Genomic DNA, 27,398 nt, shown 5'->3' with positions numbered 1-27,398 from the left:
CTCTAAGCGCTCGCTGGTCGCTGTAACGGGGGCTGCTTTGTTTTGCTATAAGTGTGTTTATGAACCATGTGACATAAAGAAGCCATATGGGGGGGGGGTCCTTTGTGTTTTCCGGGTTCTCTGGGTTCTGCGGGGTTCCTTGTCGGGGTCGTACAGTCCGGAGCTCCAGCCTGTGAATGTGACGCTGATCTGATTCTAATGTTTCTTTTTAAAGTCTAGTTGCATAAAATAAAAACGACCACTTGAAACAATGCTTTGTTCCTCTGAATCCCTGAATGAGAGGAGACGCTCTAGCTTGGCGTTAGCTTGGCGTTAGCTTGGCGTTAGCTATTCTTATCATCTGTTTCCTGTCGGGCCGCCCGGAGCCCCTGAAGCCGACCTCCTCAAAGGGTCAGACCCTGGCCCCACAGGAAACAACACCATCATTATTAGGATCCTTTGTGGAAATAAAGAAATAAAGAATACCGACAAACAGAGCTTTTAAAGTACATTTTAGTGGCAATTGCAAATGACAACTAACTTAGGACTTTCGAGATCCCCATAAATGTTGCCTCTGCTTTAGGGGGTCTGGGACCCCGGACCCCCATCCTGCTGAACTCTGACCTGACCCCGCTGAGAAAGACACACACTGCTGACCTCTGACCTCCAGCCCACCCACAGATATTTAGATATGTAAATATATTTATATATTTATATACATGACCTCGTCAATAACTTTTTTACAATGGGGGCGTGGCCACCGAGTGTTCTATGATGATGTCACAACTGGGTGGACGTGGGCGGGTGGAGCTCTTGGCTACTAGGCTCCTCCCACCAGGAAGTGAAGGAGATGCAACTCTTGGGCATCCTGCTGCTCACTGATTGGCCAACGGGGGCTCCTCTACCGCCTCCTCCATTGGTTGACTGCCAAAACCGCTGTCAACCGTGGCGTCTGATTGGACAGAGAGAAAGAGTCAGATATACAGCATTGCAAATATTTATAGATACATGTGTGTGTGTGTGTTTGTGTGTGTTTGTGTGTATAATGTGTGTGTGTGTACCTGAACTGTGCTTCTGGTGTATGTATAATGTGTGTGTTTGTGTGTGTGTGTGTGTGTGCATGTGTGTGTGCGTGTACCTGCAGTGTGTTTCTCCTGGTGGAGCTGGGCTTGTCTCAGGACTCGGACCCCCTCTGTCAGCCCGAGACCCTCAAGAGCTCCGACCAGACCCTCTACTGCACCGCCTCCAAGCTACACACACACACACGCAGACACACACACACACACACGTTATACACAAATAAACACACACACGTTATACACACACACACATAGAAATACGCATATGTTATACACAAACACACACACACACACACAGACAAACAAACACACAGACACACACACACACACACACGCTATACACAAACACACATTATACACACACACGCGTGCGTCCCCACCTGGTAGCTGTGCAGCAGGTGTTGGCATGGCGACGGGCTGTCCTGGTAGAGGTGGGCGAGGTTCATCATGCCGAGGCGCTCGGCCAGCGCCCTCCAGGGCACCTCTCCCACGCGCAGCACCCCAAGCAGGGACGACAGCGTCTCCTCGTCCAGGACCCCGCGCTGGGGCTCTGGGGAGCAGGGTAGGGGCTGAGTGTGTGTGTGTGTGTGTGTGTGTGTGTGTGTGCGTGTCTGTCTGTGTGTGTGTGTCTGTTTGTGTGTGTGTGTGTGTGTGTGTGTGTGTCTGTTTGTGTGTATGTGTCTGTGTGTGTGTGTGTGTGTGTGTGTGTGTGTGTGTGTGTGTGTGTGTGTCGGCTCACCTGGACTGCTGCACTTGATTTTTTTGTTACTATGACGACCCGTTCCGGGACTGTGCCTCGAGTCCAACAGCTTTTTAACCTTGAGACGAAAGAGGGAGGAGGGAGAGGGGAGGGAGGGAGGAGGATAGAGAGGGAAGGAGGGAGGGAGGAGGAGAAGGAGGGAGGGAGGGAGGAGGGAGAGGGAGGGAGGGAGGGAGAGGGAGGAGAGAGGGAGGGAGAGGGAGGGGGGGAGGAGGAAGAGGGAGGTGGAGGCGATTGAGGGAAGGAGGGAGGGAGGCGGAGAAGGAGGGAGGGAGGGGGGGAAGGGGAGGAGATAGAGGGAGGGAGGGAGGAGGAAGAGAGGGTGAAGAGATAGGGAGGGAGGAAGAGGAGGAGGAGGAGAGAGAGAGAGGAGAAGGTATTAGCTCTAGCTTCTCCTGCATGCTGCCCCACAGGCTGTTGATGCTAACGTTAGCTTGCTGCTACCTTCTGACAAGTGGCCAGCTGCAGGGGGGTGTGGCCCGGCGAGGGTCTCTTGCGAGTGGTGATTGGCTGCGAGGTGGCCTTTGGGCCTCGGTGCTGTGCTGTGATTGGCTGGTCCTCCTCCTGGTCTTCGTCTTCGTCTGAGGAGGAAGAGGAGCTGAAGGAGAGGGGCTCGTCGTTCTCCAGGTTCTTGTCGGCCCCTGAGGAAGAGGCGGGGTTTTATTCTTCATCACAGCAGGGTTCTCTAGTTCCATTCAAGCTTTTATTGTGTTGCTTTCATTTGTTGTAGTGTTTGTGTTAGCATGGTGCTAGCATGTAATTAGCATGGTGAAATCTCAATGCTAGGGTTAGGGATGGGATAGTGCTGGCACAGTGTTAACATGGTGCTATTGCTATGTTAGCATGGTGTTAGCATGGTGTTAGCAGGGTGTTAGCATTGTGCTAGAAGGGTGTAAGCGTGGAGTTAGCAGGGTGTTAGCATTGTGCTAGCAGGGTGTAAGCGTGGTGTTAGCGTGGTGTTGGCAGGGTGTTAGCGTGGTGTTAGCATGGTGTTAGCAGGGTGTTAGCGTGTTTCTACCTGCGGCTATGAGCATGGAGCAGAGGGTGGGCGAGCCCTGGCTCGCGGCCAGGTGCAGCGCTGTGTTCCCGCCAAACGTGGCCGCGTTGACGTCCGCCTTCAGCTGACGAGCAGAGAGCAAACGTTAATACATCTGTGTGTGGTGTGTGTGTACATTAAGTGTGTGTGTGTGTGTGTGTGTGTTTGTCACTGTTTGTGTGTGTGTGTGTGTGTGTGTGTGTGTGTGTGTGTGTGCGTGTGTGTGCGTGTGTGTACCTCTGTGATCAGGTAACACGCCACCTTGAACAGGTTGTCTCTGACCGCCAGGTGAAGGGCGGAGCTTCCACTCTTCTGCTCGCCAGCGTTGATTTTGGCCCCGCCCCCAACCAGGAGGCGGAGACAGCGCTCTCCGCCCCTCCTGACTGACAGGTGGAGGGGCTGGAGACCTGGGGGAAGAGCCAACAATCCTCTTCAGACATGAGTCATAATATCATAACCACTTACTGCCCACTGTCACATAAGTCACAATACTCAGCATCATAACTGTTTGGTTACCATGGTAGTCGGCCATGTTGACCAGGTGGGCGTGGCTTTCCCCCAGGTGAGCCAGGAGGGGGCGGAGCAGGACCTCGTCGGCCGCCAGCGCGGCCAGGTGCAGCGGGCTGCGGCCCTCCAGGTCCCCCTGGCCGGGGTCAGCCCCCGCCCGCAGCAGCGCCTCCACCAGCCTCACCTGACCGCTCAGCACCGCCAGGTGCAGCGGCGTCTGCAACCAATCAGAGGTCAGGACCCGCCAAACGGACTGGGGGGTGGAGTTACCTACCTGGGTCAGCTGGTTGGCAAACTGTCTGAGCTGGTTGAGCTCTTTAGTTACCTTTCTGAGCTGATTGAGCTGGTTAGTTACCTGTCTGAGCTGGTTAGCTGGTGGAGTTGGTTAGTTACCTGTCTGAGCTGGTTAGCTGGTTGAGCTGGTTAGTCACCTGTCTGAGCTAGTAAGCTGGTTGATCTGATTAGTTACCTGTCTGAGCTGGTTAGCTGGTGGAGCTGTTTAATTACCTGTCTGAGTTGGTTAGCAGGTTGAGCTGGTTAGTTATCTGTCTGAGCTGGTTAGACGGTGGAGTTGGTTAGTTACCTGTCTGAGCTGGTAAGCTGGTGAAGCAGGTAAGTTACCTGTCTGTGCTGGTTAGATACCTGTCTGAGCTGGTTGAGTTGGTTAGTTACCTGTCTGAGCTAGTCAGTTACTTGTCTGAGCTGGTTAACTGGTTGAGCTGGTGAGTTACCTGTCTGAGCTGGTTAGGCGTGTTGAGGACGTGGTTCTGGTGGCTGCTCAGCAGAGTGTGGATCAGCTGGTGAACCACTCCAGACTGCTGGTGGATGATGGCCAGGTGTAAAGGACTGTGGATAGGACCGCCGCCAGGGTTAGTGAGGTCAGAGCTGAGACCCAGCAGTCCTACTGGGTTACAGAACCTCTGGTCCAGCAGTCCAACTGGGTAACAGCAGGAGTTCTGATGAAGTTGATTCTATTGAGTGTATCTCTACAGTGGCCAGTCTACACGGTGTTGATCTGAGACCCCGTGTACTACGTTTGGGTGTTGGTCACCCAATCACACGCTCACAGATCCCCCCTCTAGCCACAAGATTGGTGGTAGAAACACACGAAGAAGGAAGTGTTGACCAAGAACCAGCCTGACCTTAGAGAAACAGGTCTGAGTGAGCCCAAGGTTCGGCTCTGGATGGAGCAGTCAGCCCGCAGACTCAGAACCAGAAACATTACTAGGGTATCTCTGCTGAAGGTGGATGATGCCTGTGAGGGCTCTTATTGTGGAGTAGTCATTCAGGTATCTCTGCTGAGAGCTCTTATTGTGTAGTAGTCACTCAGGTATCTCTGCTGAGGGCTCTTATTGTGTAGAAGTCACTCAGGTATCTCTGCTGAGGGCTCTTATTGTGTAGTAGTCAATCAGGTATCTCTGCTGAGGGCTCTTATTGTGGCGGTGACTCACGTGTCTCCGTTGTGATCCTGGACCCCACACAGGTGTCTCTGGAGGGCCAGCAGGACCCGTGGGTCTCCGGAGCTGCAGTACTGGAGCAGGGCCTGGGCTGGGGGTCTGGAGCCCTGGACCGGACCCCCCCCAGGGGATCTGGACCTCTGCAGACGGGCCACTGGAACCCCCCCCCCCACATGGTCAGTAACACACTAGAGGTAGGTGTAGGTGTGTATCATATATACTTCTATCTTTTAGTGTCGTTACCTTCCTGGAACAGCTGTTGTATAGTGTGTTTAAGTGTGTGTAGTTTAAGTGTAGCTACTTAGCTGTAATGGTTTAGCTACCTATCTGTAACAGTATAGCTACCTAGCTGTAACAGGGTAGCTACCTATCTGTAACAGTGTAGCTACCTAGCTGTAACAGTGTAGCTACCTAGCTGTAACAGTGTAGCTACCTAGCTGTAACAGTGTAGCTACTTAGCTGTAATGGTTTAGCTACCTATCTGTAACAGTATAGCTACCTAGCTGTAACAGGGTTGCTACCTATCTGTAACAGTGTAGCTACCTAGCTGTAACAGTGTAGCTACCTAGCTGTAACGGTTTCGATACATAGCTGTAACGGTGTAGCTACCTAGCTGTAACGGTGTAGTTACCTAGCTGTAATGGTGTAGTTACCTAGCTGTAACAGCTGTTGCTGTAAGGGTGAACTCTGTCCATCTGTCTGATCTGTCGTCTGCTGCTGGGCAACCACGGTCTGAGGGGCGGAGCCTGACATCTGGTTTCCTCCCCCATAGCTGTTGAAGCTTCCTCTGTAGTTGTTGAAGCTTCCTCCTCCTCCTCCTGCCCCTCCTCCTCCTCCTGCCCCTCCTCCTCCTCCCCCGTTCATGTGTTGGTAGGCTAGAGAGAGAGAGAGAGAGAGAGAGAGAGAGAGAGAGAGAGAGAGAGAGAGAGAGAGAGAGAGAGAGAGAGACAGAGAGGGAGAGGTATATAGTAGTAGTGATATAGGTGGCAGTGATATAGGTAGTAGTGATGTTACGAGTAGTCAGGCCCTTCTCTAGAGGCTGACCAATCGAGACCTTACCAATCACACTCCTCCTCTGGAGGCTGACCAATCACACTCCTCCTCTAGAGGCTGACCAATAGAGACTGACCAATCACACTCCTCCTCTAGAGGCTGACCATTAGAGGCTGACCAATCACACACCTCCTAGTTAGTAAGTTAGTAATATCATGAAGTATATTCACCTCCTCCTCCTCCGAAGTCTCCTGCTCCTCCCCTCCCTCCCCCCTGGCCTCCTCCTGCTCCTCCCCCCCCTCTCCATGGCTCGTAGTGGCAGAGGGGCTTCAGCTTCTTCCTCTGCACCTCCTCCTTATCTGGAGGGGGGGGGGGGGGCATTAAAGATGATTACATGTAGTATATCTAGTAGTACATCTAGCAGTATATCTAGTAGTATATATATAGTAGTATATCTAGTAGTAGTATATCTCATAGTATATATATATAGTAATATATATGTAGTAGTATATCTACTCGTATATCTAGTAGTGTATGTATATATATAGAAGTATATCTACTCGTATATCTAGTAGTAGTATATATATATATAGTCATATATAGTAATTTATATATACATATAGTAGTATATGTAGTAGTATATATAGTAGTATATCTATATCTAGTAGTATATCTAGCAGTATAAATAGTAGTTTATATAGCAGTATATATAGTAGTATATATAGTGGTAGATATAGCAGTATATCTAGTAGTATATCTAGTAGTATATCTAATAGTATTTATATATCTAGTAGTATATATAGTAGTCTATTAAGTATAGCTATATCTAGTAGTATATCTAGTAGTATCGAGTAATATGTCTAGTATATCTCTATCTAGTAGTATATCTAATAGTATATCTAGTATATCTATATCTAGCAGTATATCTAGTATATCTATATCTAGCAGTATATCTAGTATCTCTATATCTAGTAGCATATCTAGTATCTCTATATTTAGCAGTGTATCTAGCAGTATATCTAGTATCTCTATATCTAGCAGTATATCTAGCAGTATATCTAGTATCTCTATATCTAGCAGTATATCTAGTATCTCTATATCTAGCAGTATATCTAGCAGTATATCTAGTATCACTATATCTAGCAGTATATCTAGTATCTCTATATCTAGCAGTATATCTAGTATCTCTATATCTAGTATCTCTATATCTAGCAGTATATCTAGTATCTCTATATCTAGTATCTCTATATCTAGCAGTATATCTAGTATCTCTATATCTAGTATCTCTATATCTAGCAGTATATCTAGTATCTCTATATCTAGTATCTCTATATCTAGTAATACCGTGGACGTGGGGGACGTAGGTAAAGATCTTGGGCTCGCTGCTGTCTCCGGCCTTCTTCCTCTTCAGCTGCAGGAACACCGGGACGGAGCACTGGATCTCCATGCTGTGGTAGGGAGGGGTCCGGAACACGATGGCATACTGCACACACACAGGCAAACACACACGCACACACACACACAATATTTACATACACAGTATTTAGACACATAGTGGTGTGTGTGTGTCAGTATCTCTAGGACCGGTCTAGTCCAGGTGGTTCCGGGGTGTGTCAGAATGAGGAACGGTCTAGTCCAGGTGTTTCCGGGGTGTGTCAGTATGAGGACCGGTCTAGTCCAGGTGGTTCTGGGTTGTGTCAGTATGAGGAACGGTCTAGTCCAGGTGGTTCCGGGGTGTGTCGGTATGAGGACCGGTCTAGTCCAGGTGGTTCCGGGGTGTGTCGGTATGAGGAACGGTCTAGTCCTGGTGGTTCCGGGGTGTGTCGGTATGAGGACCGGTCTAGTCCAGGTGGTTCCGGGGTGTGTCGGTATGAGGACCGGTCTAGTCCAGGTGGTTCCGGGGTGTGTCGGTATGAGGACCGGTCTAGTCCAGGTGGTTCCGGGGTGTGTCGGTATGAGGACCGGTCTAGTCCAGGTGGTTCCGGGGTGTGTCAGTATGAGGACCGGTCTAGTCCAGGTGGTTCCGGGGTGTGTCGGTATGAGGACCGGTCTAGTCCAGGTGGTTCCGGGGTGTGTCGGTATGAGGACCGGTCTAGTCCAGGCGGTTCCGGGGTGTGTCAGTATGAGGACCGGTCTAGTCCAGGCGGTTCCGGGGTGTGTCAGTATGAGGACCGGTCTAGTCCAGGTGGTTCCGGGGTGTGTCAGTATGAGGACCGGTCTAGTCCAGGTGGTTCCGGGTTGTGTCAGTATCTCTAGGACCGGTCTAGTCCAGGTGGTTCTGGGGTGTGTCAGTATGAGGACCGGTCTAGTCCAGGTGGTTCCGGGTTGTGTCAGTATGAGGACCGGTCTAGTCCAGGTGGTTCCGGGGTGTGTCAGTATCTCTAGGACCGGTCTAGTCCAGGTGGTTCCGGGGTGTGTCAGTATGAGGACCTGTTTGTGGACGTCCGTTGGGGAGAAGTCTCCGAAGGCCTCCCAGGCCCCCTCCTCGTCCTCCTCGTAGAAGCGGATCTCGATGTCGTCTGTGAAGAACAGATGCATGATGGGCAACAGCTCAAACCTTGGTCTGGTTCTTAAACAATGGTTCTGGTCTGGTTCATCTAAACGATGGTCATGGTCTGGTTCATAAACGATGGTTCTGGTCTGGTTCATAAACGATGGTTCTAGTCTGGTTCAGTAACGATGGTTCTGGTCTGGTTCATTAACGATGGTTCTGGTCTGGTTCATAAACAATGGTTCTGGTCTGGTTCATAAACGATGGTTCTAGTCTGGTTCATTAATGATGGTTCTGGTCTGGTTCATTAACGATGGATCTGGTCTGGTTAACCTAAACGATGGTTCTGGTCTGGTTCATTAACGATGGTTCTGGTCTGGTTCATTCACGATGGTTCTGGTCTGGTTCATCTAAACAATGGTTCTAGTCTGGTTCATTAACGATGGTTCTGGTCTGGTTCATTAACGATGGGCCTGGTCTGGTTGCGGACCTTTCTGGACTTTGTCACACAGCAGGAAGATCTCATCTCCTCCGAACACGGATCCACACGTCTTGTCCATCCGAGAGATCTTCAGGTTGGACGCGTTGGGACTCTCTGGGAGAACACAACGTTATACTGGTATACTGGTTTACTGTTATACTGGTATACTGGTTTACTGGTATACAGTTATACTATTATACTGGTATACTGTTATACTGTTAAACTGGTATACTGGTTTACTGTTATACTGGTATACTGTTTTACTGTTACACTGGTATTCTGGTTTACTGTTATACTGGTATATTGTTATACTGGTATACTATTATACTGGTATACTGTAATACTGGTATAATGGTATATTGGTATAATGGTATACTGTTATACTGGTATACTGTTATACTGGTATACTGTTATACTGTCATACTATGCCTTCCTGGCTTGTGTACAGTACTAGTAGGAGTAGTATAGTGGTGGTATTAGGAGTTTAGTGGTAGCATATTGGTAGTAGTAGTATATTGGTTTTAGTAGTATAGTGATATTGGTCTTATCGTGGTAGTAGTTGTACTGTGCTATCGTGATGGGATACTCACTGCTTTCGCAGATGGAGTAGTAGTAGTAGTAGTATAGTGTTAGTATAGTGGTAGTCGATAGTGGTAGTATCGTGGTACTAGTAGTATTGTGGTAGAATAGTATCGTGGTGGGATACTCACTGCTGTTGTAGAATTGGTAGTATTAGTAGTATGGTGGTAGTACTCACGGATGTCGTGGATGGGGTTATGTAAGTAATAGTATTAGTAATGGGGTGGTATTAGTATTAGCAGTAGCAGTATTAGTAGTATAGTGGTAGTACTCACTGCTGTCGTAGATGGGGTTGTATAAGTAGTTTTATTAGTAGTATTAGTAGTATAGTGGTAGTACTCACTGCTGTCGTAGATGGGGTTGGACACCACAGGCTTCAGGGCTCTGGTGAAGCCCCCGTTGCTGTCCTGGAGGTAGGCGGTGAACTTTAACCTCACGATGTTCAGGTCCATCACCTTTCCCAGCTCCTTAGCCTCCTTCACCATGGAGCTCTCCTCTGCATCTAGGGACCAGGACTACATTAGACCACTAGACCAGGACTATTAATCACAATTGAGTTGAAATAAGACCATTTTTTTTATTTAAACAAAGCAAAAACTGCAAAAACAATCTTCAAAGTTACAAAAGAGGGGCAATAAAAAACTGAGCAGCTCAGGAGAGAGAGAGAGAGAGAGAGAGAGAAAATAAGCTTCAAATTCTGTGTATGTGTGTGTGTGTGTGTGTGTGTGAGAGAGAGAAATAAACATTAATAGGCTTATAAACATTAAGGCTGAATCATCTAAAAATATTTTACACAAATAACTAATTTAGGCCGCATTTTCTTGTAGGCCATTGCAATGAATTAAACTAAAATATTATAAACTCTTTTTGATACAATGTGTTCGATATTTTTGAGCCCATTGAATTAATTTATTTAGGTGTGCTGCCCTCTACCCCCAGCACCTTGCCGGGGTCGACAGATAGATAACCCCTCTCCCCAACAAACCACTCAGACACGTCCCAGTTAACTTTTTATGGTTGCTTGAAGTAGGGGAAAACAGGAGAGAAAGCCACCGGAGAATGTTTTAAACATGAAACCAAGGCAAGTCTCGGCTGCCACTTGAAAAAACCCAGATGACCGTAAAATACTTGATACTTACGAAAGAATAATTTTATGTATCTCACACAGCTATTTCGGAGATATATCGAGTATATTCGATATATCGCACAGCCATAGAAGAGGTGGTGCAGGTCTATTACCAGAGGGTTGGAGGAGGTGTTTTACCAGACAAGAGGTGGTGCATGTCTATTAGGAGAGAGGTGGAAGAGGTGTTTTACCAGAGAAGAAATGGTGCAGGTCTATTAGCAGAGGGTGGAGCAGGTGCTTTACCAGAGAAGAGGTGGTGCAGGCCCTTCTGCTGCCGCCTTTCGTCTCTCAGCCTTCGCGTCAGAACCTCCATCACACCCTTCTTGGTCACATGGAGGATCCCCAGGTTACTAAAGCTACACACACACACGCGCACACACGCAAACACACACACACACACACACACACACACACACACACAAGCACACACACACAGAATTAGGAGTTAGGGGGAGGTCAGGTGTCGGAGGTCAGGGTTAGAGATTAGGGCTAGGGGTCAGGGGTTAGAGGTTAGGGCTAGGGGTTAGAGGTTAGGGCTAGGGGTCAGGGGTTAGAGGTTAGGGCTAGGGGTTAGAGGTTAGGGCTAGGGGTCAGGGGTTAGAGGTTAGGGCTAGGGGTCAGGGGTTAAAGGTTAGGGCTAGGGATCAGGGGTTAGAGGTTAGGGCTAGGGGTCAGGGGTTAAAGGTTAGGGCTAGGGGTCAAGGGTTAGAGGTTAGGGCTAGGGGTCAGGGGTTAAAGGTTAGGGCTAGGGGTCAGGGGTTAGAGGTTAGGGCTAGGGGTCAGGGGTTAGAGGTCAGGGTTCAGAGGAGGGGCCACTCACGAGGCGGTGAGGTCGTTGGGGCCCACGTCCAGGGTGCAGGTCCCATTCTCGGTGCACTGCCGGCCCACCAGGCTGTGGGCATGGACCCGCGCGGGGTCGCTGTGGGTCACCAGCTGCACCTCCACCCGTGCATGGCCCACGTAGTTATTCACCTGGGTGGAGGCGGGACAACCACACTTGTCAGTCCTCTTTATAACTGAAGTGGTGTGGGGGTGGTGTAATACAGTGAGGTGGTGTCAGGGCGGTGTATTACACTGAGGTGGTGTCAGGGTGGTGTATTACACTGAGGTGGTGTCAGGGTGGTGTATTACACTGAGGTGGTGTCAGGGTGGTATATTGCACTGAGGTGGTGTCAGGGTGGTGTATTACACTGAAGTGGTGTCAGGGTGGTGTATTACACTGAGGTGGTGTCAGGGTGGTGTATTACACTGAGGTGGTGTCAGGGTGGTGTATTACACTGAAGTGGTGTCAGGGTGGTGTATTACACTGAGGTGGTGTCAGGGTGGTGTATTACACTGAGGTGGTGTCAGGGTGGTGTATTACACTGAGGTGGTGTCAGGGTGGTGTATTACACTGAGGTGGTGTCAGGGTGGTGTGTTCTATGTTGGGTGGTGGAGGTGGGCGTTGCCGTGGCGATGACGTGACGTGCCGTGGCGTTGCTGTGGAAACTCACCTTGACGGTGGGGTAGGTCCTCCGGTTCCTCTCGCTGGACGCCCCCGGGAGCCCCCCGTGGGAGGGGCCCTCACACTCATACCGGAACCTGAAGCCCCTCTGAGGACACACATTTAACACACACACACACACACATAAAACACACACACACATTTAACACACACACACACACACACACACGCACACGCACACACAACACAAACACACACATATAACAAACACACACACACAAACACATATAACACACCCACACACACATGTAACACACCCACAAACACACACACACACACATATAACACACACACGCACACACATGACATACATATAACACACACACACAAACACACACACATATAACACACAAACACACACAGAAACACACACAACATCAATAGTCAGCATTTCATCCCTCTATCTCTGTTTGACCTCTGACCTCCGAGCGGCGGTGTCAATGCGGTGCTGTGATTGGTAGAGGTTACCTGCTTTGGTTCCTCTATGATCTGGATGTATGGTCCGTGAGCTGCAGGAACAACAGGGTGATACACCATCAGTACACCACCTCTGACTGGTATACACCACCTCTGACTGGTGATACACCATCTCTGACTGGTAATACACCATCAGTACACCACCTTTGACTGGTAATACACCACCTCTTGACTGGTAAAACACCATCAGTACACCACCTCTGACTGGTAATACACCATCAGTACACCACCTCTGACTGTTAATACACCATACATATTATATATGTATGGTATATATATTATATTTCATATATATATATATATATATATATATATATATATATATATATAAAAATGTATGGTGTATTAACAGTCAGAGGTGGTGTACTGATGGTGTACTACCAGTCAGAGGTGGTGTACAGTGGAGGTTTCTCCAGTGAGGAAAGGGAGGAAGATCCTCCTTAACATTGATGAGAATAAAAAATGTAGATTACCCAGACCACTGTCAAGAATTCATGCCCTTAAATTTGACTACTTTAATGCTTTGTATATGTAATGTTCGTTACCCTGGGTAAAGGGAAATTAGCACCTCCTATCGCCTACTGACAATTACTTCAAGGAGGACGTTCCTCCCTCAGCCTCCATTGACTCCCATTCATTTCTCAGAAAGTGTTGGTGGCCGGTGAATAACATGGGGTTCAATGGGAGAGAGGAGGAAAGTCCTCCTCTGAGTGGGTGTGACTAGTTAAGGGATCTGCTGCGCTATGAACCAATGAGAAGGAGTCCTGGCTGAGCTATGGACCAATAAGCAGGAACCCTGGCTGTGGAGCAGCCCGGAGGGAGGGGTTATCCCCTCAAGTCTATGCTACGAAAACCAACGATCCTGCTCAGTCGTATACCTCTTTCCCACCGGGCGGTGCGCTACTGTTCGTTGCCGTACGTTGCAGCTCTGATCGCTTATTATATTGGTGTTTCCGCCGAGCGGTTTGGTTCGGTGCGGCTCGGTTCGCTTATATCGCCAAAAGCTGGGCAAGGTCCCAAAATAAACGCACTGAGCCTACATATTTTTTAACACTCCTCTGACCAAGCCACTTTCAAAACATCCGGTTTGGTATGACCAACTGATATCTTTGCAACACAAAAAGCGAGGAGGATTGACTTAATCTATAAATGAAGTCCCTCAACTTAATTTTAACACCTTAAGTTTAACACCAGACCAACATTCTGAAACATCCATTAACATCCATATTTGCCTCAAACAATGTTAGGCTTACAGCCCATGTAAATAGTTGTGAAATAATGTTCTTGTTCTTTTAATTGTTTGTTACTCTGATTGTTCTGTTTGATATTGTGAAAACGATGTTAGTGAATGATTCAGAGCATGATGCATTTTAAATGGCATCATTTTGGTCTTGTGTCTTCATTATTCTTAAAACAATTGTAACGGAAAATAAACATAGCCAAATTACAACCAATAGCTTCAGTCATTGAAGGGAAAAGTTGGCCCAATGATTTTTTTATTTAGTTTTACAAATCAAGAGTTGGCATGATTTGACTAATGGGCTTTCCATCCTTTCCTTCTGCCCTTATAGTCCAAGACATGCAGCCCACCAGCTTTAAAAGTACAATGCCGCCACTGGTGGATTTGTATCAATTGTATTCACATAATTATCCCTCCCTGCTATTTTGTAGTTCACCAAAACACCCTGAAATAACTTGTCTCTCACATACTTACGCCACCATACGCCACTAACAGTGCAAGCAGTCCTTCCTCCCTCACTCCCTCCCTCAAAACCACAAGCCGCCACTGATATATATATATATATATATATATATATATATATATATATATATATATATGAGAGAGCGAGACAGAGACAGAGCCAGAGAGGGAGAGGAAGAGAGAGAGAGAGAGAGAGAGAGAGAGAGAGAGAGAGCGAGAGAAACTGAGACTGTAGATGTTTTTAAACTGCCAAATATGCCCGTCTTATGCAATACTTTTTCCCATGGTGCGTGCGTTTACACTGCCTGAGTTAAATTGCCAGCCTGAGCTAGCACCCCAATTTACCCTCCCGAAACCTACACACATTAGCGGTTTCATTCTGGCGGGACTTGGGTAGAGGTGTTGCTGCGTTGTCTAGACAGAGACAATGCAATCAACATGAGTAGTTCTAACTGGAGAGAGTGAAATCCGCGAGCTGCTGATCATTTGAGAAAAAGTGTTGCAGTCGCGTTAAACGAAGACGGGAAAAAATGCTGTGATCTACAAGAAAGAGGCAGAGGAACTGTGCTTACGAGGCTTTTGTCGGATAAAAAACAAGTGGTCAGCCAAAGAAACAACATTTTGGCGTTCTTGGACTTGTAAATAGTTAATGGAATTTGTAGCCTACACTCAGATGTAAACTCATTCTTGCATGCAAATCTTCTGATTCACAAAAAAATAAAAACATTCGTAGTATGCAAATTATTTTAAAGAGGTCTACTCTTTAGAATAATACTCTCCGCCATCTCCAGTGAACCAAGAAAGCCCGCTCCGTGGCGACTGGGACTTTACCCCATCGGTTTTACACAGGCAAGGCAGTGAAATTGCCGGGCGTGCCAAGCTGAAAGAGAGAGAGAGAGAGGTAGCATTACCGTTCTCTGGGATGTAGGGTTCTGTCTTGATGTCCACTGGGGGGATGTAGTCGTAGTTCAGGTTCATCAGCAGCTGCAGAACCAGAGCAACCGTTAGTGCCTAGTTCTGCTCCTGAGGGAATATAACCCTGCAGTGTGTGTGTGTGTGTGTGTGTGACTCTGTGTGTGCATGTGTGTGTGTCTACCTCGTTGTCGTTCTCGTAGCCGTGGTACGAAGTGTCGGCCATCCTAAGCACCACAGAGAGGACAGGGGTCAGAGATAACCCTACCCACATCCCATAATACCAGGGCTGGACTCACTTTACTTTCACTTTCTCAAGGCAACAAACACAACATCTCTCCCTCTCTCTCTCTCTTTGTCTATCGCTCTCTCTCACCTTGTCTTTTTCTGTCTGTCTGTCTGTCTGTCTGTCTGTCTGTCTGTCTCTCTCCCTCTCTCTCTGTCTTTATCTCTCTCTCGCTCCCTCCTGCAGTATTTGAGTCACTTCCTGGAAGGAGAGAAATGAAGGGAGGAAAGCCCCCAGAATCCCTGCTCTCTGCTGCCCCCGCAGGTCTAACACACACGCACGCACACACACACACACGCACACACACACACACACACACACACACACACACACACACACACACACACACACACACACACACACACACACACACACACACACACACACACACACACACACACACACACACACCCCACATTCAGATAAGATAGTACCTTATTCATCTGGGGAACTCCCCCACTGCTCCCAACACACGACTTGCTGCGTCATTACCTCCTCTCTAAACCCCAACCTCAACCTGACCTTCAGCTGAGATCAGTCACCTACAGTCCCCACTACCTTCAACTGGCTTTACCCTCTCTCCCTGAGTGTGAGGTGAGAGAGAGTAGTGAGTAAGGAGCTGATGTAGAGACAGTAGTGAGTAAGGAGCTGGGCTCCTATTGGAGGAGTTGGAGGGGGCCTTTCTTCAGCGGTCTGAGGGGGAGTCCCAGCGAGCCTTTGACCTCTAGGGATGAGGGGAACCCAGGTCGGTCTTTCCACCACCTCATCGGAATGCCTTCCCCTCATGCTGTTCTACTGACATCATGCTGCTGTTCTACTAAAAGCTCCACCTCCACCACTTCCTCCACCTCCTACTGCTTCCAGTCAGAATCAGGTACGCTCCCGTTGCTAGTCTCATCCTGAAGCAGCCAATTACGTTGCACCTACTCTGACCAGTCAAAAGGCTCTGACCTCCTCAGTGATCACCCCAGACGGTTGGTTCCTTTGACCCCTCCAGCGTTCTGCTGCTCTGGGGTCAAACCCTCCTGACCCCTCCAGCTGCTAGGGGTCAGACCATCCTGACCCCTCCAGCTGCTCTGGGTCAGACCCTCCTGACCCCTCCAGCTTCCTGCTGCTCTGGGGTCAGACCCTCCTGACCCCTCCAGCTTCCTGCTGCTCTGGCTCAGACTCTCCTGACCCCTCCAGCTTCCTGCTGCTCTGACTCAGACTCTCCTGACCCCTCCAGCTTCCTGCTGCTCTGACTCAGACTCTCCTGACCCCTCCAGCTTCCTGCTGCTCTGGGTCAGACCCTCCTGACCCCTCCAGCTTCCTGCTGCTCTGGGTCAGACTCTCCTGACCCCTCCAGCTTCCTGCTGCTCTGGGTCAGACCCTCCTGACCCCTCCAGCTTCCTGCTGCTCTGGGTCAGACCCTCCTGACCCCTCCAGCTTCCTGCTGCTCTGGGTCAGACTCTCCTGAAAACGACCTGCCGTGGCTACCTAGCATTAGCTTGTCTACCAGACACAGAAGCAGGTTCAGAGGGAAAGCAGTCAGAAGCTACGTGTTAGCAGCCAGCTAACACTCATCAGAACCCTGAGTACAGCCGAACACACTCCCGCTCGTACCTGAGCGCTGCCATGTCAACAGGCAGCCACCAAACGGCCGATGAGGAAGATGATGGTCCAGGACCCAGGGACCTGAGGGACACATCTTAGTGAACACAACATCACACGTGTGTGTGTACGTGTGTGTGTGTGTGTGTGTATCTGTGAATGTGTATGTGTCCGTGTGGGTACATGTGCGTTTGTGTATGTGTGTGCATGTGTGTATGCGTGTGCGTTTATGTTTCTGTGTGTATGTGTGTGCATTTGTGTGTGTGTGTGCGTGTGCTTGTGTGTCTGTGTGTGTGTGTGTGTGTGCGTGTGTGTTTGCGTGTGTGTGTTGCGCTAATACAGAATGCCACTCTGGGAATTTCCAGGGAAAATAATAGATTGTGTCATTCACCATTCAGTGGTGACTTACCAAAAGTAATTATCATATCACCAACATTATCACATCAAATACTGAATAATTTAAAACACAAATTTAAACCTGTAAACTGACATTTAGTTCAAGGTTAATCTATAACATTCACCTCGTATTGCTCTGAAGGGCTTGAACACCAACTGCCTTCAATACTCCTTAATACTGCCTTAATACTGCAATACACAAGCACAAAGCTCTCTGAATATACTGGGTTAGTGTGATGCAATTCACCTGTCATACTCTTTAAATATTAGATCATTTTAGTTTATTAAAAAATCCTCCACAAGAACGAACAGGACATAAATCTGTCTTCATCGTTTTTATAATTTCTCAAAGTTTTTCTCAGAGCGCTAATGGGTGAAGTTGTGCTTAGAAGTGATAAATCTACAATACAATACAATAGGTTATGGATGCATTGGAGTCTGCTTATTTCTTGCATCCTATTTGCAAAAGAGTAACATGCTATTCATCAGATATGAATATAGACTGATACACATGTAGACAATAAGTAATACATGATGCTGTCTCTAGACATCCGATATGAATACAGACTATGTTGATGAGGTTATTAGCCCATTATTCACTCTCTGTTGATAAGGTTATGAAGACATTATTCACTCATCCACATTCATTCCGCTGCAGATCAGCTGCTCAGTTGATATTTGTAAGTTCATAATCAGTTTTAATGTTTTATTAAAGTAGTGTTCTTACCCGCGGTTCTCCTCTGATTTCGGTTTGTCGGGTAATGACTCGAATGAAAGTTTTCATGAAGTCTGCGAGGATATAAACACACTTCCGGTTCTTCTCTTCAATGTAAAAGCCAACCCACCGAATGTTTTAATGCAACACGACCGGCTGTGATACAATAAATGTATCACAGTGGTAGTCAGGGCTTAAACACTAGCAGGTCATGATCATAGTGAGTTCAGGATCATAAGGCATATCACACCCGAATGGTGTTTGGTCTATTTTTAATAAATTCCTCTTTTGTTCTGCTTTTACTTTTGAATGTGGAAAGGACCACTCGGGAATCTCGTGTTATTGGTCGTGTTTTGACGTCGTGTTGTGATTGGTTACAGAGCGAAACAACAACTGGAAAACCCCCGCGCGGAGGGGGAATTCCGCTGCTTCATCCATATGCGCGGCGGCAAAGCTGGCCGCTGATTGGATGAGAGGAGCGCCGCGTCCATGCGCTGCGGCCAATGCGCCGCGCCCGTGCGCCGCGCAGAAGGTAGCGGCGATTGCGATGACACACGACATGCGTATGAACACGAGCACACCAGGGGGCAGGCCCTTTATAAACGGCTCTGGTTCCGGAAGTAAATTTCCCATTAATTTTCTCCATTGGCCATTCGTAAAATCGTTATACAAAGAGTTTTAAGCCTGGAAACAAGCCAAACGTTCATCAAGGTAGTCATGACCATAAAACGTTTGATTCGGGGCAAAAAAACATTTGGAAAACGGAAGAAAAGGCATAGGTACAAGACTGTACATTAGTGAAGGAACAACTCATCCCATAAACTATTGCGGCCCTTTTCGCATATAACCCAATAGTTAAGAGTGTTTCTTGCCTCAAATAACCTTTGTCATTAGATTTTTTATATTGTTGATTTAAGTTGTGTCATATATTCTGTGTGTGTACGTAGTGTATCATATAGTGTATAGTTGTCATCGACATGGTAAGTTCCTACGTTGCTGAATGCAGTCACCGCGTAATAACATTACTCCCGGAACCACACTGTTGCACTCTGAGTCTATTATGTGTGTAATGTTTTCAACACACAAGCTGTCCCACATATCTTCCTCAAGTAACACAGTTCAGGAATGCAGACCGACATACTGATATTGTATTTATTATTATTCTCTTTTATTCAAAAATATATTTGAGGAATCAAACAGTACATTTAAATTTAAATGGTCTAAAAACACTTTGAAACCCCCAACCAGTCTCTGTATGGGCCAGACCGGTCTAGACTGGTTAGGACCCCAGGACTCGTTCTCCTGGGAACTGGAGGTCCAGCAACAGGAAGTCCTGCACCAGGGGAACACTGTTCTCGTCGCACAGGAAGTGACTGCGGACCTTCAACAGGAAGCTCTTCAGCGGCAGCGAGACCAGAGACTGAATCCTGTCTGCCACCAGACGGACATGTCTCACCTCTGACCCCGGGTCTTTGTGAGAGAGAGGGTGAGTTGAGTGAGTGAGTGAGTGAGTGAGTGAGTAGGGATTTGATTCTTATATATTAAGATGTAAATGTGTGACAGAGTGGGGGAGGTCTATCTCAAACTGAAACATACAGGTGATCAGACAGAAAGAGGGGCAGGCAGACAGGTCGTACCGACAGTCTTGTAGAGTCTGTCTGCTGGTGTCTCCAGGATCTTCTCCAAGAGGACCGGAGGAGCCTGAACCCCCACCGTGCTAGAGCCCTCGCTCACCACCAGGAGACCGGGCCTGGATGCACGCACGCACACACACACACACACACGCACATACATACATGCACGCACATACACACACGCGCGCGCATGCATACACATACACGTATACGCACACACACGCACATACATATTAGCTGGCTTCCTCACTCTACCTGTAGTAGCCTCTCTCTCTACCTGTAGTAGCCTCTCTCTCTACCTGTAGTAGCCTCTCTCTCTACCTGTAGTAGCCTCTCTCTACCTGTAGTAGCCTCTCTCTCTACCTGTAGTAGCCTCTCTCTACCTGTAGTAGCCTCTCTCTACCTTTAGTAGCCTCTCTCTACCTGTAGTAGCCTCTTTCTACCTGTAGTAGCCTCTCTCTACCTTTAGTAGCCTCTCTCTACCTGTAGGAGCCTCTCTCTACCTGTAGTAGCCTCTCTCTACCTGTAGTAGCCTCTCTCTCTTTACCTGTAATAGCCTCTCTCTACCTGTAGTAGCCTCTCTCTACCTGTAGTAGCCTCTCTCTCTACCTGTAGTAGCCTCTCTCTCTACCTGTAGTAGCCTCTCTCTACCTGTAGTAGCCTCTCTCTCTACCTGTAGTAGCCTCTCTCTACCTGTAGTAGCCTCTCTCTACCTTTAGTAGCCTCTCTCTACCTGTAGTAGCCTCTTTCTACCTGTAGTAGCCTCTCTCTACCTTTAGTAGCCTCTCTCTACCTGTAGTAGCCTCTCTCTACCTGTAGGAGCCTCTCTCTACCTGTAGTAGCCTCTCTCTCTACCTGTAGTAGCCTCTCTCTCTTTACCTGTAATAGCCTCTCTCTACCTGTAGTAGCCTCTCTCTACCTGTAGTAGCCTCTCGCTACCTGTAGTAGCCTCTCTCTACCTGTAGTAGCCTCTCTCTCTACCTGTAGTAGCCTCTCTCTACCTGTAGTAGCCTCTCTCTACCTTTAGTAGCCTCTCTCTACCTGTAGTAGCCTCTTTCTACCTGTAGTAGCCTCTCTCTACCTTAAGTAGCCTCTCTCTACCTGTAGGAGCCTCTCTCTACCTGTAGGAGCCTCTCTCTACCTGTAGTAGCCTCTCTCTCTACCTGTAGTAGCCTCTCTCTCTTTACCTGTAATAGCCTCTCTCTACCTGTAGTAGCCTCTCTCTACCTGTAGTAGCCTCTCGCTACCTGTAGTAGCCTCTCGCTACCTGTAGTAGCCTCTCTCTACCTGTAATAGCCTCTCTCTACCTGTAGTAGCGCCTGACGCCGGTGTGAGGCAGACAGGGGTAGCAGGGCAGGTAGATGCCGTTGGCGTCGGTGCCCAGCTCAAAGGCACAGCGGCCGCAGCCAGCGTAGGTCACGTCTCCTCCGAGCGTCTCCACGATGCGCTCCAGCGACGCCTCACTGTCCAGCCGTGCAACAGGTGCATTCTGGGAAAGGCTAGCCTGGAACTGGAAGGACGTGATGTTTACCCGGAGATCCACGTCACCTGAGAGAGGGAGCGAGAGAGAAGGTTACGTTCCTCATGTGGGCAAACGGCCTCCACACGGCCTCCGCACGGCCTCCGCACGGCCTCCGCATGGCCTCCGCACGGCCTCCGCACGGCCTCCGCACGGCCTCCACCGCCCCGAGGCTGGAGGAGCAGCCACCCACCGGAGTGTCTCTGGGACAGCAGCGTGCCGAGGTCCAGCTCTGGGGGGCCAGAGGGGCCGGGGGTGCTGCAGAACTCCCGGGCGCGGCTGTCCTGGGGGAACACTGGCTGGACCGCCCCCCAGGGGGTGGAGTGGAGCTCCGGGAGGTCAGAGGTCACGCCGTCCCGCACCAGAAGATACCGAAAGTCCCACACGGCGTCTGTGAGCCAGAGGTGGAGCGGGGGGACATCAGGTGGAGGACAGGTGTAGTAGTAGACAGTATGCATCATTCGAGATCACATTCGAGGTCTACAAGTCGCGGAACACGGTGTTGTGGAGTTGTGTTGTTCCCACGTCATCAGGCCTTGGTTTTTACATCATAAGGGTGACCCCTGGTTGACCCCGGGTGGACCCCTGGTTGACCCCGGGTGGACCCCTGACCCGGGCTGTACCTGTATTCCGGGTGATGCGGGGGAGCCATGTGAGGGTGGACCCCCAGAGTACCAGCCAGCCCCGCCGCCCGTCGCCCTGCTCCACGCTAAGCACCGCCTTCTGGACCCCTCCGCGCCGGGCCCCGCCCCCGGCCTCCCCACGCCACTCTGCAGCACATTGAGACCCCATCATAACCCCCTCACTGGCACTGTGGACGTGCAGAAGTGTGTGTGGGTGCAGGTGTGTGTGTGTGTTTGTGTGTGTGTGTTTGCGTGTGTGTGCGTGGTGTGTGTGTGTGTGTGTGCAGGTGTGCGTGCGTGCAGGTGAGTGTTTGTACCTGTTCTGGTGTGTGTGTGTGTTTGTGTGTGTGTGCGTGGTGTGTGTGTGTGTGTGTGCAGGTGTGCGTGCGTGCAGGTGAGTGTTTGTACCTGTTCTGGTGTGTGTGTGTGTGTTGGTGTGTGGGTGTACGTGTGTGCCGGTGCATGCGTGAACCTGTGTAGGTCTGTGTGTGTACCTGTGTAGGTGTGTGTGTACCTGTGCAGGTCTATGTGTGTACCTGTGCAGGTGTGTGTGTGTGCCGGCGTGTTTGTGTACCTGTGCAGGTGTGTGTGTGTGTGACCCTCAGCAGGGCGTGGCCCAGGGTGTGTGTCCGTAGGGCGGCCAGGCGGATGTAGGGCAGTCTGTCCAGGGTCTGGGGGGTGCGCCGGCACAGGGTGGCCAGCAGAGGGCGCCGCGCCGCAACAAACAAACACAGAGACCTGACCGCCTCCCTGCTCACACACTGAGGGGCTGGGGCACACACACCATCGGCATAATGAACGCACGCATACACAAAGTAAACACACTCAATACACACTCAATACACACATTACTCACAATGATCACGGTGCACGCAGTAAACACTAAACACACTCAAGGGAATCAACATAGTAGCGCCCCGGTGCTAGGCAGGGCCCCGGTGCTAGGCAGGGCCCCGGTTCTAGGCAGGGCCCCGGTGCTAGGCAGGGCCCCGGGGCTAGGCAGCGCCCCGGTGCTGGCAGGGCCCAGGTGATAGGCAGGGCCCCGGTGCTAGGCAGGGCCCCGGGGCTAGGCAGCGCCCCGGTGCTGGCAGGGCCCAGGTGATAGGCAGGGCCCCGGTGCTAGGCAGGGCCCCGGGGCTAGGTAGTGCCCCGGTGCTAGGCAGGGCCCCGGTGCTAGGCAGGGCCCCGGTTCTAGGCAGGGCCCCGGTGCTAGGCAGGGCCCGGTGCTAGGCAGGGCCCCGGTGCTAGGCAGGGCCCGGTGCTAGGCAGGGCCCCGGTGCTAGGCAGCGCCCCGGTGCTAGGTTGCGCCCCGGTGCTACGTAGCGCCCCGGGTGCTGCTGGTCCCTCTTGCCCCACCTGGTGGTGAGCTGGAGGGGGTGAGGGGGCCCAGGTTCAGTAGCTTGCTGCTGAAGCTGGAGCGGAGCAGCGTCTCTCCACGCCACGTATCGTGGTTCACCTCCAGGCCTGAAGCACAGAAACAACATTAGCCTAGCAGCTTACCTAGCAGCTCGAGGCTACTAGCAGTATGTAACAAGCTCCAGGCTACCTAGCTCTATGCTATTAGCAGTATGCTACTAGCCGTATTCTACTACCTAAAGGCTACCTAGCTCTATGCTACTACCAGTATTCTACTATCAGTATGCTACTAGCTCCAGGCTGCCTAGCTCTATGCTACTACCAGTATTCTACTAGCAGTATGCTACTAGCTCCAGACTACCTAGCTCTACGCTACTAGCAGTATGCTATTAGCGCCTGGCTACCTAGCTCTATGCTACAACCGGTATTCTACTAGCAGTATGCTACTAGCTCGAGGTTACCTAGCTCTATGCTACTACCAGTATTCTACTAGTAGTATACTACTAGCTCCAGGCTACCTAGCTCTATGCTGCTAGCAGTATGCTACTAGCTCTATGCAACTAGCGCCAGGCGTACCTGTGATCAACAGGATGTCCCCAGGGAAGACGGTCAGAGCCCAGAACGCAGCTCGTCTCCATAGCAACACCTTCACCTCCACTCCTGATTGGTCGGTCACCACGATGGTGGCCAGCGGAACGCTGCTGCCCGCCCACACCCCTGACCGCACCTGGGGCCAAAGACACACCATGTTAACATGCTATCTAGCTTTAGTATGCTCGCTAATTTTTGCATGCTAACTAGCGTTAGCTTGTTGAAGAGGATTTAGTGAGGGAAGTTGTGTAGGACATGTTTGTGTGTTATTTCAACACACTAGACGCGACTAGTCATAGTCATTCTACTGCCTCAGGACCTCAAATGAACCTGGGACCACCTGAACCACCACCTGGACCACCACCTTGAACACCACCTGGACCACCACCTGGGCCCCCACCTGGACTTCCTGGACCAAGGACCCACCGTGATCTCCTTCAGGTGACAGGGGTGGACCGCAGTCACCAGGACGGAGAACCTCCGGCCTGCTCCGTATCGGCCTGGCTCCAGGCACTGAGCCAGGAGGGTGGTGGGTCCCTGGAGCGACCGGGTGCCGGCCCTCTCTGTTGGGAGGGGGGCCGCGGAGGTCGTCGCCCCAGTGCATTCTGGGATCATTCTGCGTAGCCTCTTGTGGGGTGGGGTGGGGGTGGGACCCGGTTCAGGTGGGTCGGGTCCGGGTCCCCCCCCCTGGGAACAGAGCACCCCATCTGGTGCGGCCTCCAGCACGACCCCTCCCTCCTCCACCGACCAGCTGAAGAGATCCAAGGAGCCCGGCTGGGGGGGCGTGGCCATGGAGGGGGGCGTGGTCATGGAGGGGGCGGGGCTGAATAGTTCAGGAGTACTGGAGGACTGGGGGGTGGAGGGGGCGCTGGCTAGGGGTTGAGAGGGGGGACTTCTCTCAGCGCTGGATGCTGATTGGCTACGGGACCGCGCCCGCAGCACCAACGCCTGGCTGAGGGTCCAGGCGCTGAGGTACTGAGTGTGGAGTGACTCGGCCAGGGGGCGGGGCATGGTGCTGGGGGCGGAGCTACTGGCTTCAGGGAAACAGGCGTCCAGATAGTCGTGCAGCGACGCCTCGCAGAAGTCCTGCTGGTCGTCATGGCGTCCAGAACCCCTACAGAGATCAGTGCTGTCAGTGCTCGGCTGGTCGGCCTGGCCGGGGGGCAGGCTCTGAGAGGGGGGTGGGCTCTGAGAGGGGGGCGGGCTCTGGGAGGGGGGCGGGCTCTGAGAAGGGGGCGGGCCCTGAGAGGGGGGCGGGCCCTTTGAGGGGGGCGGGCTCTGGGAGGGGGGCGGGCTCTGAGAGGGGGGCAGGCTCTGAGATGAGGGCGGGCTCTGAGAGGGGGGCGGGCTCTGAGAGGGGGGCGGGCTCTGAGAGGGGGGCGGGCTCTGAGAGGGGGGCAGGCTCTGAGATGAGGGCGGGCTCTGAGAGTGGGGCGGGCTCTGAGAGGGGGGCGGGCTCTGAGAGGGGGGCGGGCCCTGAGAGGGGGGCGGGCTCTGAGAGGGGGGCGGGCTCTGAGAGGGGGGCGGGCTCTGAGATGAGGGCGGGCTCTGAGAGGGGGGCGGGCTCTGAGAGGAGGGCGGGCTCTGAGATGGGCCTGTCTGGAGGTCTGCAGGACGGAACCTTTGGCTAACACGCCGATGAGGGACGCCACTGTCCTCCTGATGCAGCGGCCCTTCACCTGGAAAACAAAAGAAAACAATCTACTCAATATATAGAGGCAGCTAGCGGGGCCTCGAACCCAGGGCCTTCTGGCTGTGAGGCACAGGGCCTCCACCCAGGGCCTTCTGGCTGTGAGGCACAGGGCCTCCACCCAGGGCCTTCTGGCTGTGAGGCACAGGGCCTCCACCCAGGGCCTTCTGGCTGTGAGGCACAGGGCCTCCATCCAGGGCCTTCTGGCTGTGAGGCACAGGGCCTCCATCCAGGGCCTTCTGACTGTGAGGCACAGGGCCTCCACCCAGGGCCTTCTGGCTGTGAGGCACAGGGCCTCCACCCAGGGCCTTCTGGCTGTGAGGCAGCTAGCCACGGGAGCAGGTGATCCACAGCCTCTTGAGTCTCACCTGGGGGGGGCCTCAGCCTCCCGTCCTGCCAGCTAAGCTCCATGCGGATCCAGGAGGCTGGGGGCGGGGCTGGGGGCGGGGCCGGCTGGTCCAGCCCAGCTCCACACTCCCCCTCGGGGGCGGGAGGGGCCCCCAGGAACAAGTGGATCTTCTGCTTCCTGTCAGCCATGTGGTGGCCCCGGGTCTGGAAGTCTGCAGGGTGGGGGGGGGGGAGGAGGGGGAGGGAGGAGAGGGGGAGGAAGAGATGGGGAGGGGAGGATGAGGAGAGGAGGGGAGGGGAGGAGGAGGATGGGAGGGGGAGGAAGAGATGGGGAGGGGAGGATGAGGAGGGGAGGATGAGGAGGGTTAGGGGAGGAGGAGGAGGGGAGGATGAGGAGGGTTAGGGGAGGAGGAGGAGGGGAGGATGAGGAGGGTTAGGGGGAGGGAGGGAGGAGGAGGGAGGAGGGGGGAGAATGAGGTGGGGAGGGGAGGATGAGGAGGGTTAGGGGAGGAGGAGGAGGGGAGGGGGGAGAATGAGGTGGGGAGGGGAGGATGAGATGGGGAAGAGGAGGGGGGAAGGTCAGCACTGAATTGGATAACATGGTCTGGAACCAAACACAAACTTAGCGTTGTCGTGGTGATGAGATCTGCGAGGGAAAGATGTCAGTAAATAAATGACTAAGCGTCGACAAAGGAACTTCAAATCACATTTCAAAGTTTCAGTTTCGATATTTATGGAGACCTCATCACCAGTCCCATCACCCCCTCCTCACCGGGGGGGTTGGGGGAGGCCTAACCAGGGGGGGGGGGGGTCTACCCAGGGGGGTCTAACCAGGCTGGGGCTGGTCCTGCTGACAGTGGAAGGTGTGAGGCCGTCCTCCTCCTCCTCATCACCGGGGAGCAGAGGACAGGGTGGGGACATGTGGGATTAGGGTTAGGAATATTCTCAGATTATGGCTGGTTATGTTGAGGTTTAGGGTTAGGTTATTGGTTTAGATATTGGTCAAGGTTATTGGGTTAGATATTGGTTAGGGTTATTGAGTTAGATATTGATTAGGGTTATTAAACAGGTTAGCGTTACGGCTAGATATTGGTTAAGGTTATTGGGTGAAGGACTAGTTAAGGTTAAGGTTAGATATTGGTTAAGGTTAAATTTAGGGAGTGTGCAGTGTCTTCCCGCGGGGCCTCGCTGAGCAGCGATGTGATTGGCTGAGAGCTAACAGCTGGGAGCTATAAAGCAGGGGGTCTCAGCGTCTTGCATTCCTGAAGACCTCCCGAACAGCCAATCAGAGGAGAGCTCCTAGGGGCGTTCCTGCCTCCCCCTCTCCCCCTCTCTCTCTTAAACACATCCCAACTCACACCACTGGAACCATTAAGGCCCATCACTAACTATGGCGAACACAAACTCAACACGGCTGAACACAACAAACACACAACCTGTGTGGAGAGAGGGGGGGGGGATGGGGGAATAGAGGAGAGAGAGAGAGAGAGAGAGGGGGGGGAGAGAGAGAGGTTCGGTGTAGTCAACTTTGTTTAAGTGGATTATTATGAATGATCTTTTTACATCC

General features: G+C 51.2%; 2 protein-coding genes across 5 annotated transcripts; both read right to left on the bottom strand.

Annotated features, from left to right (window-relative positions):
- Positions 1–503: 503 nt before the first annotated feature.
- On the bottom strand, positions 504–18,144 carry nfkb2 (nuclear factor of kappa light polypeptide gene enhancer in B-cells 2 (p49/p100)). 4 transcript variants are annotated; one of them, XM_079729859.1, is made up of 25 exons: positions 18,083–18,144; positions 17,481–17,544; positions 16,972–17,043; positions 15,268–15,310; positions 15,083–15,155; positions 12,461–12,501; positions 11,982–12,080; positions 11,309–11,460; positions 10,732–10,844; positions 9,706–9,864; positions 8,793–8,897; positions 8,242–8,330; positions 7,156–7,294; positions 6,042–6,170; positions 5,472–5,693; positions 4,813–4,972; positions 4,093–4,207; positions 3,371–3,578; positions 3,092–3,261; positions 2,837–2,939; positions 2,263–2,459; positions 1,798–1,876; positions 1,439–1,608; positions 1,118–1,229; positions 504–931 (listed from the first exon to the last, which is right to left on the bottom strand). In XM_079729859.1, exons 3-25 carry the CDS (start codon positions 16,983–16,985, stop codon positions 855–857), a joined length of 2,769 nt encoding a protein of 922 aa, XP_079585985.1. In that variant the 5' UTR covers positions 16,986–17,043; positions 17,481–17,544; positions 18,083–18,144; the 3' UTR covers positions 504–854. The 4 variants fall into 4 exon arrangements, with proteins under 4 accessions (XP_079585985.1, XP_079585988.1, XP_079585987.1 ...); XM_079729862.1 differs by having other exon boundaries at positions 5,472–5,627; XM_079729861.1 differs by having other exon boundaries at positions 9,706–9,858.
- A 1,161-nt stretch (positions 18,145–19,305) lies between these two features.
- On the bottom strand, positions 19,306–26,020 carry shld2 (shieldin complex subunit 2; the record flags this gene model as incomplete). The annotated part of the gene is made up of 11 exons (XM_079729066.1): positions 19,306–19,540; positions 19,708–19,820; positions 21,012–21,252; positions 21,417–21,614; positions 21,847–21,993; positions 22,421–22,615; positions 23,203–23,310; positions 23,779–23,929; positions 24,220–25,400; positions 25,533–25,726; positions 25,818–26,020. The coding sequence occupies 11 exons, from the start codon at positions 26,018–26,020 to the stop codon at positions 19,350–19,352; spliced, it is 2,922 nt and encodes a 973-aa protein (XP_079585192.1). The 3' UTR covers positions 19,306–19,349.
- Positions 26,021–27,398: the final 1,378 nt, after the last annotated feature.

This window comes from Pollachius pollachius (genome assembly GCF_949987615.1).
Source record: "Pollachius pollachius genome assembly, chromosome: 2".
Lineage (NCBI taxonomy): Eukaryota > Metazoa > Chordata > Actinopteri > Gadiformes > Gadidae > Pollachius > Pollachius pollachius.
Note: the sequence above shows the minus strand (reverse complement) of the source record. Positions and strands in the feature narration are given on the sequence as shown.